General features: G+C 45.4%; 1 protein-coding gene and 2 pseudogenes across 3 annotated transcripts in view; 1 reads left to right on the forward strand and 2 right to left on the reverse strand.

Annotated features, from left to right (window-relative positions):
• Nucleotides 1–18726, reverse strand: part of MYO1C (myosin IC) — a 269503-nt gene that overhangs the window by 53324 nt on the left and 197453 nt on the right. For all 3 annotated transcript variants that reach the window (XM_063956082.1, XM_063956080.1, XM_063956081.1), the window contains exons 22-25: nt 17766–17834; nt 12908–12992; nt 2823–2982; nt 1276–1359 (exon numbers count right to left, since the gene is read on the reverse strand). In XM_063956082.1, the coding sequence (XP_063812152.1) occupies nt 1276–1359; nt 2823–2982; nt 12908–12992; nt 17766–17834 (398 nt within the window). The remainder of the gene's footprint in view (nt 1–1275; nt 1360–2822; nt 2983–12907; nt 12993–17765; nt 17835–18726) is intronic.
• LOC135053690 (5S ribosomal RNA) lies at nt 5977–6094 on the reverse strand (annotated as a pseudogene).
• LOC135054316 (5S ribosomal RNA) lies at nt 7490–7607 on the forward strand (annotated as a pseudogene).

The raw sequence follows: 18726 nt of genomic DNA on the forward strand, positions 1-18726 counted from the left end.
TCCCTGAAGTGCGGCCACGTGATCCAGGAGAGCAGCAGCGGTAATGTGTGCCTGATGACAGGAGCGCCTCCGCTGCAAGTACCCGGCAACCAGGGCGTGGGAGTATGCAGCGCCGATGGGGAAGGTAATGGAGCCACAGCACAGACTGTCAACATGACATAAACAGCATCCAGTGCCTATGCTGCGGCCCTTGAAGTATTCTTTCTTCATAAAAAGCTCTTATCAGGGCTGCCTAGGGCAGCCCCACCTGTTAGTGACCTGCACTGCAGGCACCAACTTACAAACTGAGCTCCAGTGCCTGGGGGCGGGGCTAGAGGCGGCGGTGCAGTGCATCCTGGGAACAGTCAAAGATTCAAGGTCCATACACACGGATCGATATAGCTGAGCGATTTTGACTATATAGTCAAAATCGCTCAGAAAGTTAGTGTATATCACTCTATGTGTACACAGAAAGCATAGCGATGCGCGTCCCCGCCAGGTCGCTATCGCTGCTAAAAATAGACTGTGCAGGCAAGTCAAGTTTGGCTACGTCACTGGAAAAGAAAATGCATCGCCTTGCTTAAATGAGTTAGCCAAAATCGCCCATAGCCAAAATCGTTGGTAAAGTTAGTCAAAATCTCTGGTAAAGTTAGTCAAAATCTCCTACTGCCAGTTCAAGGGGAAACGCTCAGTCAAAATCTCTCATAGTTAAAATCTCTCCGTGTGTATGCACCTTTAGCCTGCTGGTGCCTCGGATCAAGATCTAACTCTACACCCCGAATAGCAGTGTACCCCGCTGCAGAAATAATAATTTTCTGGTTGTGAGGCAGTAAAGCCAATAAGCACAACAACTGTGCTAAACTGCACGAATACAGACGTGTCATCAAGTCTGGCTGCACAATTATAGTAAAATTAACCATAAAAGATTGCAGTACAGCAATAATCTATATATACAGTATATACACATATTATAGACATATGTGTAGATATAGATAGATATATGTATATGAGGTCACTCCGCTCAGCAGGTACAACAATTTAGGGTGTCGGAGAAGTGAATACTATATATGGTAAAAGATGCATGGCACTTTGTTTATAGAAAAACATGAATGTGTTTATTAGGCTTAAAGCATAACCAAAGATCTCAGCAATGTTTCAGGCATAGCTCTACCCTTTATTAAGCCTCTATACCCGCAGTGTCCACCAGATAGGATAAAAGAGGAATTCTATTTTAAGTTTTGCTGTACTGCGGAATATTACTCTGGCCTTGTATGTGAGCGGTCCAGACTACATTACCTGTTGTTTCCACTCAGGGCTGATCCTCCTGCAATACTTCCACACCATGTTGTTCATGCACATCTCTCTCAGGAGTTCTGAGGCCTGAGGAAACCAGAGAGCACAATGACCACTTGTGTAACATTCCCATTACAAAGAGTCTAATTGTCAAACAATAAAAGGTGTTTTGGGTCTTGAACATTAACACAAACAGTATTATTGTGTCATCAATGTAATCAAATACAATTTACAGATAGCCAAGCGTCAAATTAGAGCAAGTCTTGCAATGAGAAAAGCACTTGTTAAAACAGCTTTTATTCTCCTGTCATTGCAGAAGCGTCAAGTTATTCCTGCATCAGAGCCAGAATAAGCTCTTCAAGCGGGAGGTTTAATTAGCCACAAGGTTTCATTGGAATCTCATGTGCTACTTTAGCACAGAATATACAGGGGGAAAAAAACTCCCTAGTCTTTGTTCGCATCCCATAGAGGTGCAAGCCAAACCAGCTAGGTGTTATCTGCTGTAATTACCCACTTAATTCAATCTCCCGCCAAATTCTAACGCGTTACTGTATGCTGCACCAGCACAAGGAGCAGGCGGTGTATGAGCGCAATGTTCAGGAGAATGTACAGTACTTTGTGCCTATAGTTCGGTTATTTAATTAGTACACTGAATCTTCCCAGGATGTAAGCCACAGGTCTGCTTTACCATTTTCTTCACTGGATATGATTTAAATGTTCCCATAAGGGGCAGTACGGATGGTGTAATTGTTACTGCCTCACAGCACTGAGGTCATGGGTTCGATTCCCACCATGGCCCTAACCGTGCGGCGATTGTATATTCTCCCTGTACTTGCGTGGGTTTCCTCCGGGTGCTCCGGTTTCCTCCCACAATCCAAAAATATACTGTTAGGTTAATTGGCTTCCAACAATAATTAACCCTAGCGTGAATGTGTCTGTTTGTACATGTGGTAGGGAATTTAGATTGTAAGCTCCACTGGGGCAGGCCAAATATTCTCTGTAAAGCGCTGCAGAATATGTGTGCGCTATATAAATAACTGTTAATAAATAGTAAACTTATACCCCTTTTACACCAAAATCCCGGGTCTGACCCAGGATTTGGAACACGGTTCCAAGCCGGGATATTTCAGGTGGTGTAAAAGAGGTATCACACTGTAATAAATGATTTGACATAATAAGAGGGGGGTGAAGAACTCCGCGTTTCCTTCGGTGACAGGACAAATGTTTTGTCTATGTGTGGGCATGTCACGAACGCAAAGCACACAACCGCGGGTAATTCATTGCCTCCTCAGATCTCTTGAAAATGCAGAAGGATCTGAGGAAGTGGCGAACGATGCCATGCTGCTGAATGCTTGCGATGTGTCCCTGGAGGACACATTGCTTCGGGTGTGGGGGCCATAACCATGTGAATATAATTATAATGCCATTCATACAATTCCTATACTTACAATAAATGAAACAAACAAACAAACAAACAAACAAACATAGGGAGAAAGACTACAGCTCATCATTCAGATCATTATTCCCCCAGACCTGGGCCTTCTGCTCACCTCCCTAAGGGATGGGGGTGGCACAGGCCAAGACTTGTCCAACACATTCTTTGGCATATTGCGGTGGAGGTTCATCAGGAATGAGTAGCGTAAGTAGTCCAGGAAGTACTCATTCTCTGGGCAGCGAGGATAATTGCGGTAAATAAAGCCTTTGATGAACCTATCAAAAAGAAAAAAATTCAGATGATACTTATTTCTCTAAACCGACCCACACACAATCTTCCAAGCTTCTCCAATCGAATATCTCATATTTTATAGACAATTATGCTAGCTATACCAATTTAATTCACTCTGAAGATCCCATCCCAATACTTACTTACTAGTGTTTTCATTATAGTTACCAGTAATACTGATTGTATTCTTATATTACAAACAAAAAAATAAAATGTCCATCCACAGAAGCTTTGACACAACACTCAAAGGTGAGGTTGAGCATTATTTACAGAAATCTTATCTGCAGAGACTAATTTGATGATATCATCTTCCAAAGCATTCCGGAACTTGGTGAAATTGTTGGAGTGCATAATATAGGAGTCACTTCCTTTCATAGGAAGTTGAAGTTATGCTTAAAACATTGTTACCAGTTCTAAATATAGACAAATAAAAAGTCTTCTAAATGTTTAGCTCACCATAGTGATTTCCTGTCTACCTCAAGGGACTGTGCCCCAAAAACTGCAGCCAAAGAAAATCTAAATAAATGGCAAAATAATTTTGGAAAGAAATTTTGAAAAGGAATTTTTGCTACAATAGGATGAGATGCACAAATTTAGACCTCAATGGCTGAATGGGAGCCAGGTTTTTTGGACACAGATGAGTCACCCAGTGAACAATTATTTTTGCTGTCACATAGTTGTTGTTTAAGTGGAAATATTCAAGAACATGATGTGACTGCAGTCCTGGAACCGCGCAGCCGTGTTATAATGGATGTTAGCTGGCTTCCCTAACTAGACTATCTAGTTTCGTCAGCAAACAAAATTATCACACAGATAAAGGAGATCTATGGTACACTTACCATGGTTAAATCTCTTTCTGCGAGGTACACTGGATTCCACAGGGAATACATTGGGGGTGTAGAGTTGGATCTTGATCCGAGGCACCAACAGGTTAAAGCTTTGACTGTTCCCAGGATGCACTGCACTGCCTCCAGGCACTGGAGCTGAGTTTTGTTAACTAGTCCAATGCAGAAGCAGGTAAGAGAGACAGAAGATGTTAGTCACATAGAACCACATTCTCACGACAGGAGAAAGGACTAGCGGCTAATGCCATACAAACCCCAAAAAGCTAAATGCGACAGGGTGGGCACCCTGTGGAATCAAGTGTACCACGCAGAAAGAGATTTAACCATGGTAAGGCTACCATAAATCTTCTTTTCTGCAGCGGGGTACACTGGGATTCCACAGGGAATAACATCGGGGCACAAGAACCCGGCGTCCAAAGGAAGCATCTTGGGAGGCGGAAGTATCAAAGGCATAGAACCTGATGAGCGTGTTCACGGAGGAACACGTAGCCGCCTTGCACAATTGTTCAGCGGCCGCGCCTCGGCGGGCCACCCAAGAAGGTCCAACAGACCGAGTAGAATGGGCTTTAATAGCAGCAGGAGCTGGAAGACCAGCCTGTGCATAGGCTTGTGCAATCGCCATTCTAATCCATCTGGCCAAGATTTGCTTATTCGCAGGCCAGCCACGTTTGTGAAAACCAAAAAGCACAAAAAGGGTATCTGACCTCCCGAGGGAGGCAGTCCTCTCTACGAAAATACGGAGAGCCTGTACCACATCCAAAGACAGCTCTTTGGAGGACAAACCAGAAGAGATAAAAGTCGGAAACCACAATCTCTTGGTTAAGATGAAAAGATGATACCACCTTATTTAGATAACCATGGCGAGTTCTAAGAACTGCCCGGTCACGGCGAAAAATCAGAAAGGGTGGACGACAGGACAAAGCGCCTAAGTCCGACACCCTCCTAGCAGAGGCAATAGCCAGTAAAAACACGACCTTAAGTGTAAGACATTTAAGATCCACTGACCCAAGAGGTTAAAATGGAGACTCTTGCAGGGCATTCAGGACAACAGACCGATCCAATGGAGCCACGGGAGGGATATAGGGAGGTTGAATCCGTAAAACGCCCTGAGTGAAAGTATGAATGTCAGGAATAGACGCAATTTTTCTCTGAAACCACACAGACAAGGCAGAAATGTGAACCTTGAGGGAGGCCAGATGAAGGCCTAAGTCCAGGCCTTGTAGAAAAGCCAAAAGTCTGGAAGTTCTGAATTTGTATGCATCGTAATTCTTATCAGCACTCCAGGTGAAGTAAGAATTCCAGACCCTGTAATAAATCCGTGCAGAAGTCAGTTTGCGGGCTTTCAACATAGTTTGGATAAACGCCTCGGAGAATCCTTTTGCCCTCAGGAGTGAAGCTTCAAGAGCCACGCCGTCAAAGCCAGTCTGGCCAGGTCCGGGTAGATTTAGAAGGAAGAGCTACCGGGCACCGGTATGTATTAAATTATGACAAATTGTAAAGGACCAAATGCGGACAATTGATAGTTGTTGGAAAGGAAAAATGAAACCTTTCAATTATAGTCCCTATTGGTGGTGCGCCCAGAGCTAGCAAGTACAACTACTGACAACTGGAGAGAAAGAAAGCTCTTGTGTGGGCGCACTTTTGTGAAAAGAAGAAAAATTCTTCAAATATGAATCAAAAGATAGTTAAACCGTATGTTTATTAATCAAAAAATTAAAAAAGGTACCCCTCTGAGATCCAAAGAAAAATGTAAAAAGTAAGAAAAATTTGAAAAAATGTTGGAATGTTCTGGTCTGTTAATCCCACGAGAAGGATTAGAAAGGCTGCAGACACCTGATAGTCTGATACCCGTTTCTCCTGACCAGTACAGATGTTCTGTATTAATGAGACCAACCAGGGAGGTCAGTTATTATGTCTTTGAAGGACCACTTAAATGGGGTCAATACTGGACAAATTGCTAGTCACCCGTTATTCATATGGCACAAGTTGGCAATGTATCTTGGCATACCTGAACGCTGTTTAAGAATGCAGAAACAATTAGAGAAAAAGAAAAAAGAAAGATAAAGAGAGAGGGGAATAAATAGTGGTGATACTGCTGTTGGTGTCCACCCTTCAAACGAAGGGGAATAGTGTCCTACTCTACAACACCGGGTATTCCCAGGGAGTCTCCTCTCAGGTACTGACCCGGCCCACCGCTGTTTGGCTTCCAAGATCGGACGAGATTGGGCATTAGCAGCGTGGTATGATAGTAGAGAGGCTATCTACCAATGAGAGTGCACCTATATAAGAATAATAGAATGGGGAGATTTGTAAGGTTAGAGTCTTTTTAGTATGTGGATCTGCTTTCCACGTTAGGCAGGGTGAAACAGTTGCCACTCAGTGACGTAGTGCACCCTGGATCGTGGATGAGAGTCCACTGAAAATAAGTAAGCAATGAGAAGGAGAGAAAAGGAATATTCCAGTCTAATTAGACTAATCAGGATGGACTAATTATCTCAAGGAGAAAATAACGAAAAATAGATAACACATGTGAAGCGTCAGGTAACTTTGTAAGTCCAAATACAACTCACAAATACATTCTTTTTGTGCATAGGCACCTATGAGTACAGTAGCAAAGAATCACTATTTTTGAGAAAAGATGAACCAAAACTATGGAGTGTAATACACTGCGTGGGTAACTATAGTGAAAAATGTGCAAAAAGCAGGTTAGCCTGCAATCATTAGGATTAGTTAATTGTAATATACATAAGGAATCCCAAATGCTATGATCAATGCAATAGGCACATGTCACAATGAAGGTTCAAAGTTTGAATAAAGAAATGATACTCATAGTGTCAAAATCTGGGAACCGATGGTAGCCAGCAGTCCTCCATGGAAAGGTCCCATTGTGGGGTCCGTGGATAACGCATTTCGCCCGTTGGGCTTGTTCACTTCCGGGATCTCGCATCTCCAACTATGTGTGGGGTTTAAAAACCCTGTTACTATGGGTAGCAGCCAATAGGGGGTTTTGTATCTGATTGAGCAAGGGGGCGGGGATGTTAGAGGTTCCTATGCAGTCACTGGGAGCGTGTAGACGGCGCATCCCAGCCAATCAAGGCGTGGGCGCGCCTGACGTCGGCGGCACGTGAGCGGACCGAGAGCACAGGGAAAAGGGCGCTAGTGAGCATGCGCGGAAAAATCATCCCTGTGACCTTGGTAACCCGGTCACGGGGACGAAAGGCGGCGCCATAATGTAAATGGGTTTGCCAGGAGTGCATATGATATAGGCATCTCAAAAATAGTGATTCTTTGCTACTGTACTCATAGGTGCCTATGCACAAAAAGAATGTATTTGTGAGTTGTATTTGGACTTACAAAGTTACCTGACGCTTCACATGTGTTATCTATTTTTCGTTATTTTCTCCTTGAGATAATTAGTCCATCCTGATTAGTCTAATTAGACTGGAATATTCCTTTTCTCTCCTTCTCATTGCTTACTTATTTTCACTGGACTCCCATCCACGATCCAGGGTGCACTACGTCACTGAGTGGCAACTGTTTCACCCTGCCTAACGTGGAAAGCAGATCCACATACTAAAAAGACTCTATCCTTACAAATCTCCCCATTCTTTTATTCTTATATAGGTGCACTCTCATTGGTAGATAGCCTCTCTACTATCATACCACGCTGCTAATGCCCGATCTCGTCCGATCTTGGAAGCCAAACAGCGGTGGGCCGGGTCAGTACCTGAGAGGAGACTCCCTGGGAATACCCGGTGTTGTAGAGTAGGACACTATTCCCCTTCGTTTGAAGGGTGGACACCAACAGCAGTATCACCACTATTTATTCCCCTCTCTCTTTATCTTTCTTTTTTCTTTTTCTCTAATTGTTTCTGCATTCTTAAACAGCGTTCAGGTATGCCAAGATACATTGCCAACTTGTGCCATATGAATAACGGGTGACTAGCAATTTGTCCAGTATTGACCCCATTTAAGTGGTCCTTCAAAGACATAATAACGGACCTCCCTGGTTGGTCTCATTAATACAGAACATCTGTACTGGTCAGGAGAAACGGGTGTCAGACTATCAGGTGTCTGCAGCCTTTCTAATCCTTCTCGTGTGATTAACAGACCAGAACATTCCAACATTTTTTCAAATTTGTCTTACTTTTTACATTTTTCTTTGGATCTCAGAGGGGTACCTTTTTTAATTTTTTGATTAATAAACATACGGTTTAACTATCTTTTGATTCATATTTGAAGAATTTTTCTTCTTTTCACAAGAGTGCGCCCACACAAGAGCTTTCTTTCTCTCCAGTTGTCAGTACAGGTCCGGGTAGACACAAGGGCCCTGAACGAGAAGGTAGATAGACCTTGCAGGTCTGAGAACCAATGCCATCTGGGCCACGCTGGAGCAACTAGAAGAAGTAGTAGTCCTTCTTGCTTGAACTTCCGTAGTACCCTGGGCAGGGCGTGACACTGGAGGGAACACGTATGGCAGCCGAAAATTCCATGGAATTGCCAGTGTGTCCACGAATGCTGCTTGAGGATCCCTTGTCCTTGATCCGAAGACCGGAACCTTGTGATTGTGTTGAGGCGCCATCAGGTCCACATCTGGACGACCCCACCTGTCCACTAGGAGTTGAAAGACTTCCGGATGAAGACTCCACTCTCCGTCGTGAACGTCCTGACGACTGAGGAAATCCGCTTCCCAGTTAAGGACTCCGGGAATGAACACTGCCGATATTGCTGGCAGATGGCGTTCCGTCCAACGAAGGATTTTTGATACCTCCATCATTGCCATGGGGCTTCGAGTGCCGCCTTGATGATTTATGCATGCCACCGTGGTGGCGTTGTCGGATTGTACTTGAACAGGCCTGTTCTGTACCAGAGGCAGGGCAAAAGTCAAGGCGTTGAACACTGCCCGCAATTCCAGAATGTTTATCAGTAAGAGAGATTCCTTCTTGGTCCACCGACCCTGGAGAGGAGTGTTGCTTGAGCACCGCGCCCCAATACCGCAGACTGGCGTCTGTTGTCAGTAGGACCCAGTTGGGACGGCCCCTGCTCAACAGTTGGTCCTGTAACCACCAGCTCAGTGACAGACGAACCTCCAGAGTCAATGGGATCATTTGAGACCTGATCCAATGAGGCAGGCCGTCCCACTTGGAGAGGATTAACCTCTGCAGAGAGCAGGAATGAAATTGAGCGTACTCTACCTTGTCGAAAGCAGACACCATGAGGCCTAGTACTTGCATCGCCAAGTGTATCGACATTTGTGGGTGAGAGAGGAAGTATCTGATCCTGTCCTGAAGTTTCAGGACCTTCTCTGGAGACAGAAACACTCTTTGGCTGTGTGTGTCCAGCAGTGCCCCCAGGTGCACCATGCTCCAAGCAGGGACCAGCGAGGACTTCTTCCAGTTGATGAGCCACCCGAGGGCTTGCAGGAATTGGACCGTCATTTCCAGATGACTGCGGAGAACATCTTGGGAGTTTGACAGAATCAGCAAGTCGTGCTGATACGGCAGGATCCTGATTCCTTGACGACAGAGAAGGATGGTCATCACGGCCATGACCTTGGTGAAAATACGAGGGGTCGTGGCCAATCCAAATGGCAGAGCCTGGAATTGATAATGTAGGTTGCCAATAGCAAACCGCAGATATTGCTGATGTGAAATGGCAATAGGTATATGCAGGTAAGCATCCTGTATGTCCAGGGATACCATGTAGTCCTCAGGTTCCATGGCCAGGACAAAAGAGCCCAGGGTTTCCATCTGAAATTTGTACGCGCTCACAAATTTCTACAAGGATTTGAAGTTGAGTATAGGCCGGAAGGACCCGTTTGGTTTCGGGACTAGAAACAGGGTCGAATAGTACCCTCCTGCCTCTCTGGGACAGGGGTACCGGCACAACCACTCCTGTGTCCAGGAGGGATTGCACAATTAAGTGTAGCGCTTGCGCTTTCAACGGATCTGAAGGAGTAACCGTCGAGCAGAACTGGCGAGGGGGATGTCTCTTGAAAGAGATTGCGTACCCGTGAGAGACAACTTCCCGCACCCAGGCATCCAAAGTGGTCTTTAGCTAGGCCTGGGTGAACTGCAGAAGTCGGCCTCCCACCTGGGGTCCCCCAGGGGTAGGCCCGACCCGTCATGCAGCGGGCTTGTCTTGTTTGGAAGCAGGCTGACGGTAGATGGTAGAAACTGGATGTATATCACAGATTACTTGTACTAAATATTCAGGTAGCACTACACTTGTTCTTAACTAACACGGTCTAAAATGACATGTAGAATACTTAAGTGTCTATAAATGCACAGCGCTGATGAGACAGGCGGCTTTACAGAGGAGACAGTGCCCTGCAGTCCCGGAGATCAGCCCAGCTACTTGTGTAAAGATGGCGCCAAAATCTCTGTCAGGGAGTGAGGGAGAGTGAAATACAGCTCCAGGGCGGGAAAACCAGCAGTAGATGGTGCCCGGAGCTGGGGGAGGGGCTACAGGTCAGCACCTTATCCCCTCTGCTGGTCCTCACCACCGGGTACTGTGGAGCCTATGTGAAATGGATTTTAGTAAATCCAACCTGTGCTCCCTGCCCTAGTGGATATAGTGGGGTCCCTGTGCAGTACAGTGTCCATGCCAGCGGAGCGGTCCGTCTCCTGGGACCGCGATTTACTGGCGGCTCCCACCTGGGGGACCCTCTTACCTCCTCCCTGATGTGCAGCCACGCGATCCAGGAGAGCATCAGCGGTGGTGTGCCTGAAGTCCGGTGCGCCTCCGCTACAAGTACCTGGGAACCCGGGCGCGGGAGTATGCAGCACTGCTGGGGAGGTGATGGAGCGGCAGCACAGAATGTCAGAATGACATAAACCTTGCTGCGGCCCTTGAAGTCTTCTTAAAAAGCTCTTTTCAGGGCTACCTAGCGCAGCCCAACCTGTTAGTGACCTGCTCTGCAGGCACCAACTTACAAACTGAGCTCCAGTGCCTGGAGGTGGGGCTATAGAGGAGGCGGTGCAGTGCATCCTGGGAACAGTCAAAGCTTTAGACCATGCATGTCCAAACTGCAGCCCTCCAGCTGTTGTGAAACTACATATCCCAGCATACCCTGACACAGTTTTGCTGTCAGAGAATGCTAAAGCTGTGTCAGGGCATGCTGGGATGTGTAGTTTCTCAACAGCTGGAGGGCCGCAGTTTGGACATGCCTGCTTTAGCCTGTTGGTGCCTTGGATCAAGATCCAACTCTACACCCCCGATGTATTCCCTGTGGAATCCCAGTGTACCCCGCTGCAGAAATATTGTTAATTGCCCACATCCACATACATAGGAAAGGGAAGACTTTTAAACATAATGATTCCGCTGCATTATAAAATTCATAAACAAACCGTGCACTGAGGTTCTCAATACTAACAACAAAGACGACAGGAATATAACAGAGCTAAAACTATAGCACTTAAAATTATGTAATATATACTCAGATTACCAGGGGTTATCCAACTTCTCTGACCCAAATGTCTGTATGTCCTGATCAGATCCTTGGGTTAAATCAGTTAATCTCACTCAATTACATCATGCTTGTGCAGACTCCAATAATCTGAGAGCCCCATGCTGGAGATTATTCAGTAATTAAAAGAACTGAACCACTAGAGTTTCTTATAAACCAAATATAAAGCGGAGTACTGTATATTTTAAGATAGCCGTTAAGGAATTAAACTGTGTCAATTACTTAGCAATTTAATTTGAAGGGAAATATTCAAGAATTAAAACCTTACATTGGTGGATTAAATGCCAGGATTATTCCTGGTACATGTCAAGATATATTTTTATTTATTACCAGTTATTATATAGGGCAATATTTGGCCATTCACATTAGTACCTGCCCTTGTGGAGTTTACAATGTATATTTCCCATCACATGTTCCTCACACTTACAAATTAGGCTTGGCCTATCCGTATATTTTTGGATTGTGGGAGAAAACCGGAGTACCCGGAGGAAACCCACACAAGCACGGGGAAAATATACAAACTCCACACAGGGCCATGGTGGGAATCAAACTCACAACCTCAATGCTGTGATGCAGTAATATTGACCATTTTTTGTAAAGCCCATTCTGAACCATACATCAAAGAGTGTGAGTTATGTGTGGGGTTATATAATCAGGGACATCCCACACAATGCAGTTATTGTCTTAATAATTTGTTATGTCATGTTTGTGTAGATTCATTTTCATCCGTAACGCCAATGTAACTTTCATTAATGCATTTGTTAGATATGATCAGACACACTAAATTACTGGATGTTCAATAGGTTACACTTTTAAGTATCACTGTGTGTGAACTATGTTTTCTATGCCTTGTTTACATTTCTGCCTTCAATAAACTCAAGGGCAACCTTATATTAATGGTTCCAAAATATATGGCCCTTATAAGTATTACCCCTTTCACACCGCAAATATAACCCGGGATATTGGGTTATAGGTGCAGTCTAAAAGCACCACTTTTAAATATCCCGGGTCAAGTAACCCTGCATTTCAACCTGGTATAAAAGCAGTGTTAACACGGGTTGGACCCAGGTCAATGTGTACTCTAAAGTGTCCAACCTGGGTTATTCAACCCTGCATTCATGTAAAAGTGCTGATTGGCGAACAGCGTCAATTCACCGCTGTTCTGCTAAACAGTGCAGCAGTGACACTAGCCACCCAACTAAAGTCCTCCTTCCTTTTTTTTGCAGCCTGCCCCACTTTATAATGGTCAGCGGTGACATATGCCAGTGCATCACATGAATTGCGGAATGTCGAGTTTTTTGATCCAAAAAGAGTTGGGAGGAAGCAGAAAATGTGTATTTGGATATTTGATTTAATTGTCTGTGCAATGTAAGGGTTGTATTTAATTTAATTAAATTTTGTTAATTAGATTACTGATGTTGCGTATTATTGAATACAGTAGGTATGACATTGCCTCACCACTCATTTAAATGCAGAAAAACTAATTTTAACCTATGGTCAACTTGGACCCCATTTTGGGATAAATTACACAAGAAAAATATTTTGGGCATCCGAAGGTTAACACACTTCACATATCATGAAAAGGATTTAACGACTAACCGTCGAACAACATCCACTGCCCATTTCCTCTTAGCAGCTTTTCGACGGCCCACTGTTCCACGCCACCAAGACTGGATGTGTACAGCTGCAAAACATGAAGGTGGAGATTAGAGTAACAGAATAACAAAAATAGGATTTTAATTACCTACCGGTAAATCCTTTTCTCGTAGTCCATAAGGGATATTGGGGAGACTTAGTACGATGGGGTAAAGACTGGGTCCAAAGGAGCCGGTGTACTTTAAATTTCTTTACTGGGTGTGCTGGCTCCTCCCCTCTATGCCCCCTTCCACAGGCAGTTATAGGTAAAACAGTGCCCGAAGGAGAAAGGACATATATGAAAGAAAGAACATAACAACAAGGAGTGGTGAGATTTATACACCAGCACACCATGAACATACAACAACCAGCAACTGCTGGTAACAACAACAGCAACAGCTGAACAGGTAACCACATAAAAGAGAACCTGCTGAAAAATCAACGCACGAGGCGGGCGCCCAATATCCCTTATGGACTACGAGAAAAGGATTTACCGGTAGGTAATTAAAATCCTATTTTCTCTAGCATCCATAAGGGATATTGGGTAGACTTAGTACGATGGGGACGTCCCAAAGCTTCCAGAACGGGCGGAAATGTGCGGAGACTACTGCAGCACCACCTGCCTAAACTGGGTATCCTCTTTGGCCAGGGTATCAAACTTATAGAACTTGACAAAAAAGTGTTCTTCCCCGACCAGGTAGCAGCTCGGCATAGTTGCAAGGCCGAGACTCCACGGAGTGGGCCTTCAGAGACTTAGGAACAGGTAAGGCTGCTGACACATAGGCCTGTTGGATAGTAAGCCTAAGCCAACGAGCAATGGACTGCTTCGAAGCAGGATAACCCTTATTCTGCGCATCATAGAGCATGAACAAGGAATCCGTCTTTCTGATCAGAGCTGTAGGCTTGACATAGATCTTCAAGGCTTGCACAGCATCCAATGCCTCCGGAGGAGTAGATGTGCCAGAATTTGACGAAACCATAACAGGTTGATTCAAGTGGAAAGCAGAGACTACCTTCGGCAGGAACTGCTGCCTAGTCCGGAGCTCCGCTCTGTCCACGTAAAAGACCAAGTATGACTTTTACACGATAAGGCCCCCAATTCTGAGACATGCCTAGCAGAAGCAAGGGCCAGTAACATCACCGTCTTCCACACGAGGTACTTGTCTTCTACCCTCGTCAGAGATTCAAACCAGGAGGACTGTAGAAATTCCAACACCACATTCAAATCCCAGGGTGCCGTAGGCGGCATAAAAGGAGGTTGTATGTGGAGTACCCCGTGCAAGGTCTAAACTTCTGAAAGAAAATTGAGAGAGACGAAATCTATACCTTAATGGAACCCAGACGTAAGCCCTTATCTACACCAGCCTGCAGGATACGTAAGAAACGTCCCAAGTGGAACTCTGCAGGCGGATACATGCGTTCCTCGCACCAAGAGACATATCTTCTTCAGATAAGATTATAGAGTTTTGACGTCACAGGTTTCCTGGCCTGAACCATGGTAGCAATAACCTTTTTGGAAAGGCCCTTGTGAGCTAGGATGTTCCGCTCAACCTCCGTGCCGTCAAACGAAGTTGCCGTAAGTCCAGGTAGACCAACGGTCCTTGTTGAAGAAGATCGCTTCTTAGCGGTAGAGGCCAAGTGTTTTCGACGGATATGCCCAGAAGATCCGCGTACCATTCCCTCAGAGGCCAATACGGGGTAATCAGAATTGCCTGGACTCCTTGATTTCTGATTCATCTGAGTACCCTTGGGAGCAATAGAATCGGAGGAAACAGGTAGACCAGCCGATAAGGCCAAGGTGACTGCCCTCGCCTGAGGGTCCCTGGTTTGTGAGCAATACTAGTGAAGCTTCTTGTTGAGTCGAGAAGCCATCATGTCTATCTGTGGACAGCCCCACTGGTGGATGATCTGCTGGAACACCTGTTGGTGGTGTCCCCACTCCCCTGGGTGGAGATAGTGACGACTCAGGAAGTCCACTTCCCAGTTGTCCACACCCGGAATGAAGATTGCGGACATTGCTCTTGCATTTCTTTCTGCCCAGAGGAGTATCTTTGACACCACCTTGCCGATTGATGTACGCCACTGCTGTGGCGTTGTCCGACTGAACCTGGACTGCGTGATCCGTGAGCAGAGGAAAGGCCTGAAGCAGAGCATTGTATATCGCCCAAAGTTCCAGAATGTTGATCGGAAGGAGGGCTTCGTGGGCTGACCACCTGCCCTGGAACTGCGCCCCTTGGGTGACAGCTCCCCATCCTCGCAGACTCGCATCCATCGTGAAGAGGGTTCATTCCTGAAGCCCGAAACTCCAGCCTTCCAGGAGATTGGAGGACTGCAGCCACCACAGGAGGGAAATCCTGGCCTGAGGTGACAGCCGAATCATCCGTTGCATCCGTAGATGTGATCCGAACAACTTGCTCAGTAGTTCCAATTGAAATGTTCTGGCATGGAACCTACCATATTGGATCACCTCGTATGAGGTGACCCTCTTCCCCAACAATCTGATGCAAAGATGGATGGATACTCAAGCAGGTCGGAGTACCATGCGGACCATCTCTTGAAGTGTTCTCGCTTTGTCCTCCAAGAGGAACACCTTCTGGGCCACAGTATCTATCCAGTAACATCCCCAGGAACAGGAGCCGCTGCGTTGGCTCCAGGTGGGCTTCTGTAGATTGAGAATCCACCCATGGTGTGACAGAAGTTGTATAGTGCCGTCGATATTGAGCAATAAAAGCTCCCTGGATCTTGCTTTTATCAGAAGATCGTCCAGGTAAGGGACAACATTGACCCCCTGGACCCGGAACATCATCTCCGCCATTACCTTTGTGAATACCCTCGGAGCCGTAGACAGGCCAAAGGGTAGTGCCTGGAACTGGTAGTGATCGTCCAGTAGGGCAAACCTCAGATAATCCTGATGAGGTGGTCAAATTGGAATATGGAGGTGGGCATCCTTGATATTCCAAGGACACCAGGAATTCCTGTTCTTCCAGGCCCGCAATAACTGCCCTCAAGGATTCCATTTTGAACTTGATAACCTTTAGGTAGGGGTTCAAGGACGATTGAAAATGGACCGTACCGAGCCCCCTGGTTTGTACTCACCACAGTCTTCACCTTCAGGCATCTGTTAGGGGTGTGCGGCGTGCTGCAAATGGCGACAGCTAAGGTGCAGTGCCCCGCTGAACAAACACCCTCTCAGGACAGTGGTCCTGCAGTGGGGAAGCGGCTCTGACACCTCGCAAGGCCGGTGACCATCTCTCCCCCCCCCCCCCCCCCCCAACTCCCACAGTGCAGGTATGCTGTTGCCCAAAGAGCATACCAAAAATGAAAGTTTAAAAGAAATTGAAGAAAACTCAACTCTCTGGAGCTGCAGAGTGTGCATCCTCTCCTGAGGGCACTTTTTCCCAAATTGCCTGTGGGAGGGGCGTAAAGGGGAGGAGCCAGCACACCCAGTCAAGAAATTTACACGGGAGCACCTTTGGACCCCGTCTGCACCCCATGGTACTAAGTCTCCCTAATATCCCTTATGGATGCTAGAGAAACAGGTGTTAGTTCTGTTTTTATGGTATTACATTAATCACAAGGGTGTTACATTTTAATTAATGGCCTGGTTCAGAGATGTACGCAATGCAGATATTTACTCAGTTGCGCAACTATCAGCAGACTACGCATGTGCCACGATCTCACTGCCCACACGTCAAGGTACCTCACAGTGATGATTTCTTCGCATAGTGATTGACAGTCACAGACAGTTTTGTGGGGGTAACGGTGAGTGGGGTCAAAAACGCAGGCATGTCTCAGCCTACACTGGCAATCCCATAAGCAGAAAACATGGGGCCAGCATTCTAGTTCCGCCGGCCACTCTGCGAAGCTGCCGGTGAGCGTCTCAACACGATTCCAGGCTGCTACAGCATTAGCATATATTTGCATACAGGATCGCATCTGATAATGTATAAGTGTACATCTCTGACTCAGGCCTTATAGCTTCCAAGTACATTTATTTATTTTATAATCACTGGTAAGACTGAATATTAAATTATTTCATAAAAACATTGTAAAAAGATTCGTTTTCAAGTTGTTTGCATTCATTCAGCGCTAACACTAACGTGAGAATATTGTGAATGATTGTGATTACCGACAGCACTGAGTTAGCAATGTTTCCCTTAGTTGTGTGATGACAGTGTGACTGCATTTCCCATTTAAGGTTATTGGTTGTAACCTTCCTGTATTGTGTAATGTAAGCTTACATTTTATTTATTGTCTATTATAAAAAGAATACAATTGGATTAAACAATTTATTTTGTTACGTAAAAAAAGATTTAAAAATGTATATAATTGCATTCAGTGACATCACCACATTATTCCATAGCTGGAATTCTCCATAACTATAGAATGACAACATTTTATGCTACATTAAACTGAGCTTATTCAGGGGTATGACCTACGGCAGCCGAGCAGACCTTTACAAATACTACTATGGTACTACTGAATAGTACCACAACGTTACAAGCTCAGAAGTAATTGGGACTAACTATGAAATTGCAATCTGTACAGATTCTGCTTCCATGCGTCCAAAGAGGAATAACGATATATAAATGGCAGGATATATGCAAGTCTTATTTACAGGATGGAAGAAAAAAATTCCAAGAACTATAAGGTGGTATTTGTTGGAAGAGAGACTACAAGCCCTGAAGCTGCAGGATAGTCCTGGCTGCAAAAGGTATTAAATACTGCTAACGACTCTGCTCAGGTACAGGTGGCAAAGTGTCTTCATAATAACCATTATAGAGGAAACTGTGCGTCACATGCTTGTATGCAGAACACTCACCGGAATGTTTCAAGTGTAGGAATTTCTGGCGCTGATGGTAGCCTTTCCATCTGGCCTGGAGAAAGGTTGCTGAAACAAAAAGAATCTATGGTTATCTTCCAGTTAACACAGCAGACAGGACACATTGGGTGACCGGCAGTACTTCAATAGGTAGCTTTGAGACAAAATGATCAATAGCTACAGAATTAGATAACACAATGGAAAGGAAACAAATAGTAAAATAAATACTTAAATAAATAAACAAACAAACCTCGAAGCATAATACAGAAAAATCCAACCAGTGTTACAGGATGCCATATACAGGGCTGTCTTAACAACAGTGTAGGACCCCGGTCAAAGCAACGCACAGGGGAACCTACCCATCTTCCAGCGGTAGGGGTGGGGGGTGCTATCAGTGGCAGCTTTGATGTCCCGGGGGTGGTAGGGGGCGTTTATCTTCCACACAGCATGTAGGACCTTGAGCAGTAATTTATGATAATTACTCCTTTACTACACAGCTGGTGGGAGATGGGACAGGAGGGAGAACACTAAACTGTAGAAGGGGGCATTGGGCTGAATGAAGGGGCCCTGGTACACGACTTCCAGGGTGGTGGGGGGGCGTTTAATGTGCAGGGGAGAGGTGGCTAGTGGAGTGGGCTTAATAGTCATCATTTTCCAATGGGAGGGCAGCTTGCTTGACTGCAGATATCTCCAGTTCCTGGAAATAGATTTCTTAGCTTTCAATGGGATACAAAACTACAGAGTCCCACCTTTCAGGAGTTAATGGGGACTTGGGAATCAGAGTTCAGGAGCCAGAATAATCCACTGACAAAATAATAAAACAAAACTGCATACCAGGCATGTGGAGCTGGAGCAGGGACCAGCTGCTGCAAGGCTGATCTCTCTGGTTCTGGGCATAGTAGAAACAAGCTGCCAGGTCCACCGAAAGGGGAGAGTCCCGGCTTTTGGAGTATACACGCAG

The sequence above is a fragment of the Pseudophryne corroboree genome, chromosome 2 (assembly GCF_028390025.1).
Source record: "Pseudophryne corroboree isolate aPseCor3 chromosome 2, aPseCor3.hap2, whole genome shotgun sequence".
NCBI classification, from domain to species: domain Eukaryota; kingdom Metazoa; phylum Chordata; class Amphibia; order Anura; family Myobatrachidae; genus Pseudophryne; species Pseudophryne corroboree.